This window comes from Aotus nancymaae, unplaced genomic scaffold, assembly GCF_030222135.1.
Source record: "Aotus nancymaae isolate 86718 unplaced genomic scaffold, 86718_ANA_hifiasm-v0.15.2.pri h1tg000030l, whole genome shotgun sequence".
Taxonomy (NCBI): Eukaryota; Metazoa; Chordata; class Mammalia; order Primates; family Aotidae; genus Aotus; species Aotus nancymaae.
The window spans coordinates 22,999,652-23,016,593 of NW_026988443.1; the positions used below are offsets into that span (position 1 = coordinate 22,999,652).

The window sequence follows — 16,942 nt, forward strand, 5'->3', positions numbered from 1 at the left end:
GCTGGGGAAGAAAGCAAATATGCCAGTGGCAAGTTAGCCCTGGGTTAGGATGCCCCTGGATGTCCTTTCTCCACCTTGTCTTATCATGTAACCCCTCTCTTCTGGGTACTTTGGGAAAAGAAAGATGTTGAATGAACAAACAGCAATGTGGGAGAGTAAGGTAGGTGCTGCAGACACAACAATACACAGGCCTGTAATTTTTTTTTTTTTTTTCTGAGACAGTCTCTGTTGCCAGGCTGGAGTGCAGTGGCACGATCTCGGCTCACTGCAACCTTCGCCTCCTGGGTTCAAGCGATTCTCCTGCTTCAGCCTCTTGAGTAGCGGGGATTACAGGTGGCCACCACCATGCCCAGCTAATTTTTGTATTTTTAGTAGAGATGGGGTTTCACCATGTTTGTCAGTATAGTCTCCATCTCCTGACCTCGTGATCTGCCCGCCTCAGCCTCCCAAAGTGCTGGGATTACAGGTGTAAGCCACCATGTCCAGCCAGGTGTGTATTTTCATGAGGGACCTCCCCGGGTCTAGTCACTGCAGTGGTGATATGCCCTTGTCTTAGCATCTTCCTCGCCCTTCCCACCACCTGCTCACATTCTTTACTGGCCTGAGAGTAGCTGCAGACATCTTCATGTCTCGCTGGACATTGCAGAAGTTCCAGTTTATGTTTGGGTAGAGGCGAGTGGGCAGGATTACCTGGGTATGGACAGTGAGAGGCCTTTCAGGCTGGTGAGGACTGTGTGCCAGGTACAGGGACTCTGGTCTTCTTTGCAGGGAAGGTTTATGGGTTTTTATTATTATTATTACTATCTATTTATTTATTTTTATTTTTATTTTTTCCCCCTCCCTGTCCCGGTTTGTGGGTTTTAAGCTGGTGAGAACAGAGCAAAAGTCTACAACTCAGGGAGAATCCAGGGATGGACAAATTTAATACCAGCCTACTCTGGGCTGCAAGACAGGTGTTTGTCATTGGAAGTCATCATCACATCATGTGTGAGCCTCATGGTGTCTTTCTTGGGAGCAGTGAAGGTCTACCCAGCTCTATTTCCCTGTGTCCTGTGGTAGGAACCGAGAAAGCCTATTGTAGTTAGGGGTGTGTGCATGGCATGCTGTCCCTAAACAGGAAGTGGGCAGGGAAATCTGGTCTAAATCAGCTCCTGCCCTAGACTGACATACTTGTATTCTTTGCCAGGCTACAGTAAATACAGGTGTGCAGGAGCCATTTGTCATGGAAGTCAGGGAGCCTGGGAGGCCCACACCCACCTACCATCTTGTTCCTAACACCAGCCAATCCCAGGTGGAAGAAGATGTCAGCTTGCCACCTCAAAAGTCCTCAGAAACTATGCAGCTGAAGAAGGAGATCTCCCTGCTGAATGGGGTCAGCCTGGTGGTGGGCAACATGATCGGCTCAGGGATCTTTGTCTCACCCAAGGGTGTGCTGGTATACAGTGCCTCCTATGGGATGTCGCTGATTGTGTGGACCATTGGTGGGCTCTTCTCTGTTGTGGGTGCCCTTTGTTATGCAGAGCTGGGGACCACCATCACCAAGTCGGGAGCCAGCTACGCTTATATTCTAGAGGCCTTTGGGGGCTTCATTGCCTTCATCCGCCTGTGGGTCTCACTGCTAGTTGTTGAGCCCACTGCTCAGGCCATCATCGCCATCACCTTCGCCAACTACATCATCCAGCCGTCCTTCCCCACCTGTGATCCCCCATACCTGGCCTGCCGTCTCCTCGCTGCTGCTTGCATATGTAAGTGGGGGCTGAGATTGGGAGGATGCTGAGGGTGGGGGGTACTACTAATAATGATACTTTATATTTCAATAGCATATTTTGCATTTTGGAGGGGAGGGAGGCTTCTTACCTTTTGAGGAAGTAATTTTACCAGTCATTTGGTGCTGAGAGATAGTAAGCATCAAGGATGGGGAAAGGAGACGTTTGAATCTGTTCTTGACTTTTGGTGCCTCATGTTCCTCCTCTTGGCTGCCCTTGTTCTGTTTTTTGGTCTATGTGATAGGTTGGGGCATGTCTTTTATTTGTCTTGACAGCTGTTTTGATTGAAGTCAACATCGCTAGATGTAAGTTAGCCCAGAAAGAACCCCAACCAGTGTTGAAGCCTTTATTCTGTTCCTAAAGGAAAAAAATAGAAAAAGGAAAAAAAAAGAGTTATTTTATTTCCCAAATTTTTACCTTAAACTAGTTAAAAGCATCAGTGAAAAAATAGGCTTCTATAGACTGTGAGAGTCCTACGGTGTTAAACCTCAGGCCCACAGGACCCTTTCCTGTCTGCTGCTGCCACTCTTTGTGGCTTGTTCTGAGCAGCAGGTGTGACACTTTTCCTCCTAGTGTATCAGCCTTCATTACACTCACTGTGTAAACAAGCTCTGCCTGCAGCCACATTTGAGTTTCTGCAGATAGAACCTGAGAGATCCCAGTCAATCCCTCTTTATTTTCCTTTTTCTCTTACTGGGTAGTAAGGAGAAAAGATTGCTGTGAATTTACCCAGCCTTGCAGAACTAGTGTTTTAAAAGAGAAAGGCCCAGAATTCAGAATTCTATGTTCCTTAGCACTGTATTGCCAGAGGCACTTAATAATATTCTGTTCTTTCCACATCTCTGCTTGCAAAAGCTTTGGCAGTATATGTAGTTTATCCAGTGTTAAAAATAGCCTCAGAGTACTTGTAGTTAGCAATAACGGACTGTAGAATACCCATGCCTCTTGACTTTATGGAATTTGTTAAAGACAAATTAAAGGGAAAACCCCTCATATTCCTTGGGATAGTGAGGGGGAAACAGATACCCTTGGGATGAGGGAAGGAGGGTATTTAGCTATATGTCTGATAGGCTTTGGCTAGGCAGACTGGTTTGACTGAGCTTTCTAAAAAAGGTAATAATTTTCTCATTATAAAATACGTCTATTAGGCCAGGCATGGTGGCTCAAGCCTGTAATACCAGCACTTTGGGAGGCTGAGGTGGGAGGATTGCTTGAGATCAGGAATTCAAGACCAATCTGGGCAACATGGTGAGACCCTGTCTCTACAAAACAAGTTAGTCAGGCATGTTGGTGTGTGCCTGTGGTCCCAGCTACTCAGGAGGCTGAGATGGGAGGATCTCTTGAGCCTGGGAGGTTGAGGCTGCCGTGAGCTGTGTTCATGCCACTGGACTCCAGCCTGGGTAACAGAGTAAGACCCTGTCTCCAAACAAAACAAAACAAAACAACCCACAAAGCATGTTTATTGAGAAAATTAAATTACTCTTAAGTCATCCAAAATCTACCACCAAGAAAAGAGTACTTTTAATAGTTTGATAGTGTCTTTCTTTCTGTTGTAGACTTGGCACCATACTTTGCTTATAATTTTATATTCTGCCTTTTTTTTTTTTTTGAGATGGATTCTCTCTCTGTCGCCCAGGCTGGGGTGCGGTGGTGGCGTGATCTCAGCTTACTACAACCTCCACCCCCGAGATGGAGCAGTTCTCCTGCCTCAGCCTCCCGAGTAGCTGGGATTACAGGCACATGCCACCATGCCTTGCTAAGTTTTTGTATTTTTAGTAGAACTGGGGTTTCACCATTTTAGCCAGGCTAGTCTTGAACTCCTGACCTCAGATGATCTGCCTGCCTCTGCCTCCCAAAGTGCTGGGATTACAGGCATGAGCCACTGCACCTGGCCTATTTTTTTTCTTTTTTTTTGAGACAAGAGTTTTGCTCTTGTTGCCCAGGCTGGAGCTCAATGGCGCAACCTTGGCTCACTGCAACGTCAGCCTTCTGGGTTCAGGGGATTCTCCTGCCTCAGCCTCCCCAGTAGCTGGGATTATAGGTGCCCGCCACCACACCCAGCTAATTTTTTGTATTTTTAGTAGAGATGGGGTTTCACAATTTTGGTCAGGCTGGTCTTGAACTCCTTACCTCAGGTGATCCACCCGCCTCAGCCTCCCAAAGTGCTGAGTTTACAGGTGTGAGCCACCATGCCCAGCCTAGTGTTTTTTAATTAATGGGTAACACATGGATTTTACAGATAATTTAAAAAATACGGAAAGATAGAAAAAAGAAAATTTAAAATCACCCATGAGTTTACCTCATACAGTACTATTGTTACTATTTGGGTGAAATACTTTCTAGTATTTTTTGTGAACATACCTATTATTTTTAATAAGTACCTTTTGAGGTCATCTTATTTTGTGGGCTGTATACCGCTTTTTAAAATTAAAAGGTATTAATATTGGCTGTCTATGGTAGCTCATGCCTTGTAATTCTAGCACTTTGGGAGGCTGAGGGAGGATCCCTTGAGCACAGGAATTTGAGACTAGCCTGGGCAACAAAGCAAGACCCCACCTCTAAAAAAAAAATAATTAGCCAGGCCTGGTAACAGTGGCAGTGGTGTGCATCTGTAATCCCAGCTACTCAGGAGGCTGAGGAGGTAGGATCCCTTGAGGCCAGAAATTCAAGGTTGCAGTGAGTTATGATTATGCCACTGCACTACAGCCTGGGTGACAGAATGAGACCTTGTCTCGAAAAAAAATTTAATATTTAATCTTTCATCAAATACTGTTAGAAAACATGGTTTGAAGATATATAAGTAATTTCCAGGCAGTATAGTATAGTGGTTAGGATTGTAGGCCCCCATGCCAGACTGGATTTAATTTTCTTTTTTTTGGAGGGGGAATAGAGTCTCGCTCTGTTGCCCAGACTGGAGTGCAGTGGCATTATCTTGGCCACTGCAACCTCCGCCTCCTGGGTTCAAGTGATTCTTCTGCCTCAGCCTCCCAAGTAGCTGGGATTAAAGGTGCAAGCTACCATGCCTGGCTAATTTTTGTGTTTTTAGTAGAGACAAGGTTTCACCATGTTGGCCACACTGGTCTCGAACTCCTGAGCCCAAGTGATCTGCCCACCTCAGCCTCCCAAAGTGCTGGGATTATAGGTGTGAACCATCATGCTTGGCCAGCCTCTTTCATTCAACATGTACTTTGACCCAGATTCTTGAAGGCTTTCTATCCCAGAAACACTGGCTTTTCCAGAATCCAGGCCTGAGGGCAAGAACTTGCTTGTCATAGTTATGGCCAAATCATGAAACCATATTCTCTTCCGACTAGGGTAGGCTTTAGGGTTCAGCTTACTTCCCTTCTTGGAACTTGGGTTGCAGTATCAGGCTTTCAGCAGAGCTAGGATATGCTGAGAGAGTCTCCTTGAGTAGAGGTGGCAGTGGGAGAAATGTGGTTTCAGGAGACGTAAATTGCAAGAAACCAAATAGATCATTTGGGGGAAAAATAAAAGGTCTGCACTGAATCTAGGGTAAGACTTTGGTAGGATAGGAGAATTAAGTTAATCTTGAAATTGAGGCATAAGAGGGTCCAGCTTGTTGGTTGGGAGACTGCCTAAACAAGTTATAGCCATTCTAGACAATTAAAGTTCCATCCTAGAGAGGAGGGCCCAGGAAGTCTCTATATAACCAACTCTAGGGCAGAGTCTGGAAGCTGGTAGCCCGTGAACCAGACTTGGCCCACAGATAGGTTTGTTTGGTTTGTGGTGGTGTAAATAATTTTGAATTAGATGCCAACATTTGAAAATCAGGACTTGCCTTTGCTCTTGAAAAATCTGAAGTTCTGGTATTGTTGGACTCAAATTCTTGCCTGATACAATGAGCTGGATTTGAGTAGTCATAGCTTCTTTTCACATTTATTTTTTTATTTAAAAACAGTCTCTCTATGTTGCCCAGGCTGGTCTCAAACTCCTGGCTCAAGTGATCCTCCTGCCTCAGCCTCCCCATGTGTTGGGATTACAGGTGTGAGCCACTGTGGCGGGCTGTGGCTCCTTTTAAATGGAGTATAGACTCCCCAATCCACTATAATCCTCCACTTCTTGTTTTATACCCAGACTTTTCTTGCCTTTGCTCACTCATATTACTTTCCTGGCCCCTGAAGGCACTGCTCTTTCAGATCTTGGCTTTCTGGCTGTACCCCATCCCATTCTCAGGGTATAGCAGCAAGGAGATCCAAGCATCTTTTTGGAAATTTCAGGCTATTTTACCTACAAATTATCCTAGAACAGTGGTTCTCAGCCAGAGGGGTGTTTGTCTTCCAGGAAATATTTAGCAGTATCTGGAGATACTTTTGGTTGTCACAACTCCTGGGAAGGAGTGCTTTTTGTTTTTAATGGGTAGAGGTCAGGGGTGCTGGTGAACATACCACCACGCACAGAACAGCTCCTCACAATAAAGACTTATCTGGCCTAAAATGTCAATAGTGCTGAGGTTGAGAAACTCTGTCCTAAGGGTGCACTCTGTTCATGTGTGTTCTGGGGTTTGGGAATCTTACATGGTGAGGCAGGGCCTCAGGCTGCTGACTGACTGTTTAGGGGCTCATACTCACTTGTGGGACTAATGAGGAGAAATGTTGGTTCTTGAGGTAGTTACATAGGGTCTTCTCTTTGCCTATATGACCAGCAGGATTCACAGTCACCCAGGTGCCCTTGGGTACCTTGATTTGACTGCAGGAGGGTGATGGTTCTGGCTTGGGTGTTGTCAGCTCATTTATCTTTGTGGGCTTTGACCTCGGGATCCTGCCTCTTGTGTAGGCTCACACACATCATTGGAAAGTATTTGCTTTGAAGATTTCACTGTGGAAGGAGTTCATTACTGACACAGCAGTATCAAAGCCCAGTGCCTGCTCACAGCTGAGACTCGATTCCCCTCCGTTTGTTTGGCAAGGCTGACAATGAGCAGTAGGAGGAGAAGGAGGGAGACTGGGAAGGATGAGACTGGAGGGAAGAAGAAACATTGTATGATTCCCTAGTATCCATTGTTTCCATGGTTTCTTGCTGCTTGGACACAGGCCTGGTCAGAGTTCTCAGTAGAAAGGATATTCTCCTTATTTTGGATAGTTGCTATGGACAGACAGCTTTCATGTTCTGAGAGTGATACAGGCATAAGGAAGACTGGGTCTTGATCATAATTGCTTAAAGACTCCAACCCTATGTATAATTTGAATATTTTCTTTTCTTTTCTTTTTTTGAAATGGAGTTTTGCTCTTGTTGCCCAGGCTGGAGTGCAATGGCGTGACCTCAGCTCACTGCAACCTCTGCTTCCCTGGGTTCAAGCGATTCTCTTGCCTTAGCCTCCCGAGTAGTTGAGATTACAGGCATTGGCCACCATGCCCAGCTAATTTTTTTGTATTATTAGTAGAGACAGAGTTTCACCATGTTGGCCAGGCTAGTCTCGAACTCCTGACCTCAGGTGATCCACCTGCCTTGGCCTCCCAAAATGCTGGGATTATAGGCGTAAACCACTGTGCCTGGCCAGTTTGAATGCTTTCATAATGGGACTAAATGTATTTGTATAATTGAAAACAAAGACACTGGCTAGGCTAAGTGGTTCTTGCCTGTAATCTCAGCAGTTTGGGAGGCTGAGGCAGGAGGATCACTTGAGCCCAGGAGTTCATGACCAGCCTGGGCAACATGAACTTGTCTCTTAGAAAACAAAAAAAATACACACAAAAAGGATACTTTTAAAAAAGAAATGGTAGCTACTGATTCTGGGATCTCCGTTTGGAAGGGTTTACCTCCCCTTGAGTGTTAGCATTTCACTCCTGAATGTCTTGTAGTTGTCCCCTCCACCTGCCTTTTTTTCTTCCACAATTTTTTTTTTTGAGACAGAATCTCACTCTGTCTCCCAGGCTGGAGTGCAGTGGTGTGATCTCAGTTCACTGCAACCTCCGCCTCACAGGGTTCAAGCAATTCTTCTGCCTCAGACTCCTGAGTAACTGGGACTACAGGCATGCGCCACCACACCTCGATAATTTTTTTGTATTTTCAGTAGAGAAGGGGTTTCACCTTATTGGCCAGGCTGGTCTTGAGTTCCTGACCTCCTGATCTGTCTGCGTTAGCCTCCCAAATTGCTGGGATTACAGGAGTAAGCCACTATGCCCAGCCTTTCTTCTACATTTTTGTTGTTCTTTTTCTTTAGGGTTGCACTACTTTGTCCTTGAATGCCCCTTTGTAACACTCCGCCTGTCTATGGGAGGAACTGGAAGGTTTCCCTCCACTCTCTGTTGCCTGTGGAAAAAGAGAGTTGTGACTACTTTCACCGTTAGTGGGAGTACAACTTCAGGTTGCCAGGCCATCTCCTTATCAGAAAGAGAGTATGAAAGTCACAGTTCTGTCAGAGGGTGCATATGTTATTCAGTATTAACTTGGGTTTCAGACAACAGAAAACCTTTAGCAGCCTGGCTCAAACATGTTGATGTTTGTTTCTCTCACATGTTAAAAAGAATGCATGTGGGTTGGATGACTTTAATCCTTCAGGGAACCAGGTTCATTCCTTCTGTCTTCCTGCTCTGCCATCCTCAGCATATGACTTCTAGCTAGTGGTCCAGGATGGCTACTGAAGCTCTAGCTGTCACGTCTGCATTGTAGCTGACAGGAAGGACAAAGACACACCCTACCCATTTAAACATACTTCCTGAGGTTTTTGTTTTTTTTTTTGAGACAGAGTCTCACTCTGTTGCCCAGGCTGGAGTGCAGTAGCGTGATCTTGGCTCACTGCAACTTCCGCCTCCCAGGTTCAAGTGATTCTCCTGCCTCAGCCTCCTGAGTAGCTGGGACTACAGGCATGCACCACCATGCCCAGCTAATTTTTTTATTTTTAGTAGAGATGGGATTTTACCATGTTGGCCAGGATGGTCTTAATCTCTTGACCTTGTGATCTGCCCACCTTGGCCTCCCAAAGTGCTGGGATTACAGGCATGAGCCACCATGTCCAGCCTCCTGAGGTCTTATATGAAATATTTGCATACATCCCAGGGGAAAACGCTGATACATGTCCATACCTACCTGCAGGAGAGGCTGGGAAATGTCAGCTTTATTTTGGACAGCCATGACTTCAGCTAAAATTTCTATTACAAAGGAAAAAGGGAAGAACAGATAGAGGAAGATAACTAGCTATCTCTGCCACAGAGACTGTGTGGGGGTTTGGTCAGGCTGGTAGGAGAAATTTTAATTATAGAGAATATACACAAACCCTTTTAGAAGGCCTGAGAGTTTTTATTATAGTACTTGCATTATCCCCTTAGTTAAATAATTAGAGTAGAAACTAATGAATGTCCTCACATTAGTTAGTTAGTTTATCTAACTAACTTGTTTACTCATATGGTCCTAAGACTAACCTTTTTCTACTGCAGGTGCTTAACTGCTTCCTACTGGGGTGATTGGCAAATGGTGTTTGCTTTAAGCCTCTGAACCTGGCCTTTAATCTTTACCCTCTAGTGGTGTTAACTCAAAGCTCTTGTCATTTAATGTGTGCTGAATAAAGGCCAGGAAGGCCAAGAAGTCAGGGCCAGCTGTCGATAACTCCTTTAGATTAATGGCCCAGACACCCCAGCCTGCTCTGTCAGTGTATTCTGTGTTTGAGTGAATTTATTCATCTGTTATTGAGTCAAGGTCTGCAGGACAGATCCCCACAACTTTGGGGATTTGTTTCTGCTTTGGCTTTCAGTCTGGATCTGTGATTTGAGTACTCCTTTCTCAGCAATAAGCTCCCAGAGAGCCTTGAAGACCCTCAGGTGGGTCCATGCTCATTGGTGCAGGCTTATCCAGCAAGGAAATGAGACCAGGAGAAGAGGGAAGGCTTGGACATTTTAATTGTGGTAGTTGAATCTTAGCATCTGGCTTAAAGGCCCAGCTGTTGACTTTGTTTGAACTCTGATAGTTTATGGTAAGCTAGAGGGGCTGGGAGTTCTGGGAAGCAACAGAGGAGGTAGGATCAGATGGTGAAATTTTGTTTCTTAATTAGAATCAGGAGAACAGTCAAGGGAATTGGCTTCTGCTTGATAGACTGTTCTAGGAGCTCTCTGTTCTCTGGCAGGGCTAAGAGTAGGGTGAGGCAAGCGAGGTGCCTGGGGCCAGCATTGCAGGGCGTACTCACTCTCAGGTTCCTTCACGTAGTTCCCTGAGAGTGACTGCCTCCTTAAATTTTGTGCCCTAGGCACCTCCTAGCTTCACCTTGCCCTGGCTCTGCCTTCTGGCACTACATTGTTGCTAATGAACTATTTTTATTAAAAAAAAATTCTTTAAAAATTTTTTCAGGGGCCATGCTAATCTTCTCTGTATGGTTCCAATTTTAGCAGATGTGCTGCTGAAATGAGCACAAACTATTTTTATTTTTATCTAGAAGTTGTGTTATGTTCACAGTAAACCAGTCATAAGGGCACACAGTGGAAAAAGTCTCCCTCCCTTTCCACAGCTTTAAGCTTTCTCTCGTGAGGAGCCACTCTGACCAGGGGCTTTTGTATCCTTCCAGCTGGTCTGTTGGAATGGACTCTCCAGGGACTTCCACAAGCAGCTACCTTCATTCAAGTTTAGCACATAGTCATTGTATTTCCACTGTGTGTAATATTTACCTGTGTGCAGAGAGGACCAAACCTATAGGACACGTATGGCAGGATAGAGGGAAGGAGAAGGAGCAGAATTGAGACCCAGTGTCTGTTAGTGAATCTGGGGAGTCTGTCAGCTTCTCTTCCTCCTCTTGGAGGTGCAAACAAGAAGCACAGTTAGCATTGCCAGGATATTGTCAGTCTCTTTTTCTATGTGTATTTCCATCTTTTTGTGTCTCTTTTTGTCCCCTTCTGTCTCTGCCTCCTTGTCTCTCTCTCACCCCCCTGATTCTGTCTTCTGTGTATTTTCTTGTCTTTCTTTTTTTTTGTTTTGTTTTTTTTAGAGGCAAGTTCTCACTCTGTTGCCCTGACTGGAGTGCAGTGACTATTCACAGACGCTATTAAAGTGCACTATAGGCCCGGACTCTGGGCTCAGCAGTTCTCCCACCTCAGCCTCCCATGCAGGTGGGACTCCAGGTGTGCACCGCGGCCCCCGCCCCGTCAATCTTTTTGTCCAACCTGCATGCCCTCTCACTTCTGCTTCTTTTTGTGGTCCCGCTTCCTTCCTCTGCTTACTTATAGTTTCTGTCCCTTTGTTACTAAGGGCTTGTTTGTGACTTTGACTTGCTGTAGCCCCTGACCCTTCTGTCCATTACTGTTAGATTCAGTTTCTTGGTATTCCAACTCTTTGTTTCTGGGAGAGGCAATATAACAGGATCAACTTGGGTCCAGTGTCTGGTTCCATCAGCCATGATAGGGAAGGGGGAACAATTCCCAGGAAGGAGCTGGGGAGGTACCTCAAAACATGGCTACTGTACTGTAGAGGGGTCAATGGATTACTGGTGCCTATTAACTAGGTATTCTTTATGTTAGCTGATTGAGGCTTAACCCCATACAGGTAACTTTGATCATCAGGGTAGGTTTCCAGGAAGACCTGCCAGCAGCATGCATTCCTTTGGGCTTCTTCTTCCCTCCCATTTGACCACTGTCCCCCTACTCCCACATCATGATTGACTAGTAAGCACCTGTGTTATTTGCCAGTGTATTGAGTGAAAACTCTTTCAAGCCATTGAGCCTGCCACCTGCCCGCTGTGTTCATTTTCACAGTCTGGCTGTAGGCACTCCATTTGAGTGGAAGAATATCCAACTTTCTGACAATTTGCCTTGCCCCAGGGAATTGGAAGTTAGAGTGAAAATCTTACCACCTTGGTTCCAACCAGGGTTTATCAGTGCCCCTCTTTGCTTGGTGATGAGCTTACAATATGGCCAGGTGCAGTGGCTCATGCCTGTAATCCTAGTACTTTGGGAGGCTGAGTCAGGAGGATCGCTTGAGCCCAGGAGTTCCAGACCAGCCTGGACAACATAGGGAGACCCCCGTCTCTACAAAATAATTTTTAAAAAATTAGCTGGGTGTGGTGGTGTGCACCTGTGGTCCCAGCTAATAGGAGGCCAAGGTGGGAGGATCACTTGAGCTCTGGAGATAGAGAGTGATTGTGCCACTGTACTCCAGCCTGGGTGACAGAGCAAGATCCTGTCTCAAAGAAAAGGAAAAAAAGAAAAGGAAGGAGGGAAGGAAAGAAAGAAAAGAAAATGATATACTGATGTTGCCTTCTGAGAATTTGTGATCTTGGGAGAAGCATGACCCAGTCATCTGAGGGAGAGACTTGAGACCGGTGTCTCCACGATGATAGCATAGACACTAAGCTGTGGTAAGAAGCAGGAATGCCATGTGGTTCAAGAGAGAAAGAGCTCAGAGAGGGGCTGGCTGGTGTATTTAGAGAAGGTTTTACAGAGGAAGAGGAAGTGGGGGCTGAACTAGACCTTGAAAATGGGAGTTGCTGTTGGCTATGGCAGGAAGAGGAGGGGAGGACATTTCTTTTATGTGTATGTCTGGTATGAATAAGAGAGAGAGTCTGGCTGAAGGAGAGAGTGCAAAATGGGTAGGAGTAAGTGGAGTTGGCCTAGACGATGGGCCCAAAAGATTTTGTAATAAGATTTGAGATGCACATAAAAGTTCTATTTTTGGATGCTAGAAGCAGTACTTACAGATGTCACTGTGTTCCTTCCTACTGGATATTGCTCTTATGTCCTACCCATGGATCAGAGCAGTCATTGTTTAGCAGGAGCAAGGTGCTGGGGCTCTCAGCACAGGGCCCAGATGTCACTGAGGTGTGTCAGGAGCTAGAACTTAAGGCCACATGAGCCTAGGAAATGCTCAAGTGGGTGCACTTCTCCATGGACTCATTGAGAATTGGGAGGGATGGGTAGGAATGAGGGTGGCAGCAATCAGTGGACTTGGGAATATGAACTTAGAAATGGTAGTTAGCTTCTCTCGGCCTCGGTTTCCTCATCTATAAAATGAGAATAGGAATATCTGTATTTTGTGGTCGTGAGAATTGATGGAGATGTGTATGTGAAGTTGTCAGGCGTAGAACAGACTTTCTCTTTTTACTTTTTCTTTCTTTCTTTTCTTTCTTTTTTTTGTTTTTTGAGACAGGGTCTTACTCTGTCATCCAGGCTGGAGTGCACGGCTCACTGCAGCCTCAACGTCTTAGGCTCAAGCGACCCTCCCACCTCAGCCTTCTGAGTAGCTGAGACTACAGGTGTGCACCACCATGCCCAGCTAATTTTTGTATTTTTTGTAGTGACAGGATTTCTCCATGTTGCCCAGGCTGGTCTTGAGCTCCTGGGCTCAAGTGATCCATCTGCCTCAGTTTCCCAAAGTGCTGGGATTACAGGTCTGAGCCACTGCACCTGGCCTCTTTTTTACACTTACATGCAAAACACTGTCTCTCTAATTTCTTATATAACCTGCCATCTGCATTCAAATTTACCCCACTTACTGATGAGTTTCTTTTGGCCATGGAGAGGTTTTGTGTCTCTTGTGGTTTGGAACCTTAGGAGCCTGGGTGGGAAAAGAGTGGGTGAAGTTACCCATCTCTAGGCCTGGAGGGGATTTCCAGAAATGGTGCCGGCCATCAGGATGTATAAATATGTGTTCATGCATGCCTTTGTATCTTTGAACGTTAGCAGTGATGGGACGTGCATGTGTGCTGTCAGCTGGGGCAGGTGCAGGTTGTCCCCTTGCTTGCCAGTTTGCCTTGTTCTGATTGGTCCATTGGCCCCTTTGCCTTAGACAGGAAGGGCAGAAAGTGGTGCTCTCTGTAAAGAGGTGGGGCCCCTGTGCCCTCAACTCAAGCCTACCAGTGACTTTGTGGTTTTCCTCCTAGGTCTGCTGACATTTGTGAACTGTGCCTATGTCAAGTGGGGCACACGTGTGCAGGACGCGTTCACTTATGCCAAGGTCCTAGCGCTCATTGCCATCATTGTCATGGGCCTTGTTAAACTGTGCCAGGGTAAGTGGTGGGAACAGGGGTACCACCAAGAGTTCCTCTGCATTCCCTGAGGAGGACATGGGTACTCTGTTAGCTACACTGCTTAGCTGATTCTATGTACATGCTAGCATGTGTCAGTGAGTGCAAGAGACGGGAGTAGATTTCTTTCTGGGCTTCTTGGGCCAGGCTGGCTTGGCCAAGTGGACATGAGTCAGCCTCTCCCTCAGGGCTGCTTTCCTTTTGTGGAGGCTGGGAGCATTGCAGGAAGCCAGCCAAGGGACTAGGAGCTCCTGAAACTTGGGTCATGATTGGTCATAAAAGTAATCTGTGGGGATAGAGTGGCTCCTATTTGTGGTCTGTGACTGCCAAGCTGCAAGTAGGAAGACTGGGCCCTCCTTGAGACAGCTAGCAGGGAGTGTGGAGCAGGAGGTAGGGTATGGAAATGGGTAGTTTGCAGCCTTTACTTTTCATCTGGACTTGTATTCCACATTCCCCCCATTCCAAAGTCAGCTTTCAGAAAAATATTAAAATATTGTGAAATTGACAATGTCTTTCCTGCATGTTGGCTTTAGAAAGCTTTTCGTTTCTGGATCAGAGAGGACTGGCAGTAAGGGTAATAGGCCTACCAATATGTCATGAGCCCTAGAGATGTCTTGAGGTGTCTTTAGCCAAAGCTACGTCAGTCATTTCATCAGTCCCTAAATGTGGCTGTGTACAATCACCTGGGGAATTGAGACCCTAATCTCAAATCTATTGGATCATATTCTGGTTGGTTTGGAGTCTAAAAAGCTGTGCTTTTAAGAATTGCCCTTGGCCGAGTGCAGTGGCTCACGCCGGTAATCCCAGCACTTTGGGAGGCCGAGGCAGGAAGATCATGAGGTCAGGAGTTCAAGACCAGCCTGGCCAAGATGGTGAAACCTCGTCTCTACTAAAAATACAAAAATTAGCTGGGTGTGGTGGTGGGTGCCTGTAATCCCAGCTACTCGGGAGGTTGAGACAGAGAATTGCTTGAACCCAGGAGGCGGAGGTTGCAGTGAGCCAAGATTGTGACACTGCACTCCAGCCCGGGAGACAGAGTAAGACTCCATAGAAAAAAAAGAGTTGCCTTTGTTGGGCCCTGTGAGGTGGCTCACGCCTGTAACCTCAGCACTCTGGGAGGATGGGAGGCTGAGGAAGGTGGATTACCTGAGGTCAGGAGTTTGAGACCAGCCTGGCCAACATGGTGAAATCCCATCTCTTTAAAAAATACAAAAAATTAGTCAGGCGTGGTGGTGAGCACCTGTAATCTCAGCTACTCAGGAGACTGAGGCAGGAGAATCACTTGAACTCTAGAGGTGGAGGTTGCAGTAAGCCGAGATGGTGTCACTACACTCCAGTCTGGGCAATAAGAGCGAAACTCCGTCTCAAAAAAAAAAAAAAAAAAAAAAAGGAAAGGAAAGAAAAGAAAAGAAAAGAAAAATAGAATTGCCCTAGTTGATTCTCGGGCTGCTGGTTTAGCCCCTGTATGTACTTATATCAAGTTAGTAGAGCTAGCCACATGGATGTTCCCAGAGGCTTGGGAGCATCTTGGGGTCAAATTAGGTTTTGAGTAATCCTTCCCTGAAGATCTGTTCCTTAGGGAATCACTGCTGTGTATGAGGATGGAAACCCCTGAGGACAGGGGGTCTCTATTTTCCCTTCTCTTGCTGCATAGCCAGCTCTTTTTACCACATGAGAGCTGGGTCTAGGCTTTCTTCAGAGTGTGACAATGGGGTTCCTTAGAAGTCTGGGTCTTGTTAAAAACCCCAGTGTATCCACAAGGTCTCTGTCCTGGGTAGCTGGGTGCTGTCCCCTGGCCTTTTAGGTCTGCAGTCTCTGAGGCCTCTGAGAAGAATGACAGGTATCTGGGCCTGGGCTGGCTCCCCAAAGGGTGGGGGTGGCCCAGGCCTAGTGAAAGATAAAGTTCCTCTATAGCATGTGATCTCCCTTATGCAACCACAGCCACTGCAAGTAGAGCAGCAGAGAGTCCATCCCACAAGGCCGATAAACCCATTTGACCAAGTTGTGCAGTAGTCTGGCCCAAGAGAGGTACTTCACAGGAAGGTCTAATTTTCAATGAAAAATGACTCCTTCATGTGAAACGGTTTTCTTTATAAAAATAGGTAGAAGAGCTGGGGCTTGCTGTGAGATCACTTGCAGGGAATGGAAATTCTTTAAGGTTTTGGAAGAAGTATTGTCACATCAGAGGGCAGCCAGAAATGTCTTTGGTTTTTTATTGTCTAGTTTTATTAAAGGAATGTGAACTTTTCTGAGGAAGTGGGTGGGGTGGTAAAGTGCAGGGAGCTAGTGGTTGTTGATCTTTTGGTGTTAAATTATGTTTTTTTTTTCTTTCCCCTGCCTTCTTGTTTTTTCTTCCTTTTCTTTCTCCTCATCCCTCCTTTTTTTCATCTTCCCTTCCTATTTTCCTTTTGTACCTTTCTCTTACACCTCCCATCTCCTCCTCCTTTCTCCTTTGACCTGTTCCTTCTCCCTGAACCCCGCACCTGCCTTTGCCCCATAGGACACTCTGAGCACTTTCAGGATGCCTTTGAGGGTTCCTCCTGGGACATGGGAAACCTCTCTCTTGCCCTCTACTCTGCCCTCTTCTCTTACTCAGGTTGGGACACCCTTAATTTTGTAACAGAAGAAATCAAAAACCCAGAAAGGTAAAGGCCGGATCACACTCTCACTCCCCAGCTTGGCTGGAACTCCTGCTGATAGTGTGTGTGCCTGCCCTCATCCTTCTCCTTCTCCCTCCGTCTCTCTTCCCCCTTCTCCCTAGTCTGCCTTCTCCAGCTAGGAGGGGTTGAGGGCTAGAATGGGAGTGAGTGAAGGTGGGAAAGCCCCTCAGTTCCCTGTCCTCATGTTCACACTGGAGGATACACAGGGTCCTTTCTAGAGGAGAGGCCCTTCAGTGGGGAGGAGCAGGCCCAGCTGGGGCTAAGGGATTAGGACCTTGCACTCTGCTGCTGACATTATAGCCCACAGAACCAGAACTTACTCTGGCCAGCTGGGTCCCCAGCCTGGCCTCTAGTCCCCAGAGGACACTGTCCCTCTGAGATCATAGATGCAGGAGGATTATGAAACGCAGTGGGACCCATTGGCCCTACTGTGGCAAAGATCAAATATTGATCATGAGCTATCTTCACAGAGAAAGTTCTCTATCTTTCTCAGTAGAAAGAGCTCAGGGTGAAGGGGAAGGTGAGCCTGCCTCAAAGACTTGGAGGCCAGTGAATTG

At 46.3% G+C, this 16,942-nt stretch overlaps 1 protein-coding gene and 1 pseudogene across 12 annotated transcripts in view; one reads left to right on the forward strand and one right to left on the reverse strand.

Annotated features, from left to right (window-relative positions):
* The window catches only part of SLC7A6 (solute carrier family 7 member 6), a 39,451-nt gene that overhangs the window by 12,497 nt on the left and 10,012 nt on the right, over window positions 1-16,942 (forward strand). For 10 of the 12 annotated variants that reach the window (XM_064383213.1, XM_012437433.3, XM_064383214.1 and 7 more), the window contains 3 exons: window positions 1,187-1,745; window positions 13,582-13,707; window positions 16,226-16,370. In XM_064383213.1, coding sequence (XP_064239283.1) covers window positions 1,223-1,745; window positions 13,582-13,707; window positions 16,226-16,370 — 794 coding nt within the window. In that variant the 5' untranslated portion in view covers window positions 1,187-1,222. The remainder of the gene's footprint in view (window positions 1-1,186; window positions 1,746-13,581; window positions 13,708-16,225; window positions 16,371-16,942) is intronic. The other 2 variants (XM_064383217.1, XM_012437435.3) reach the window with 1 other exon arrangement.
* Window positions 10,036-10,126, reverse strand: LOC135277364 (U6 spliceosomal RNA; annotated as a pseudogene).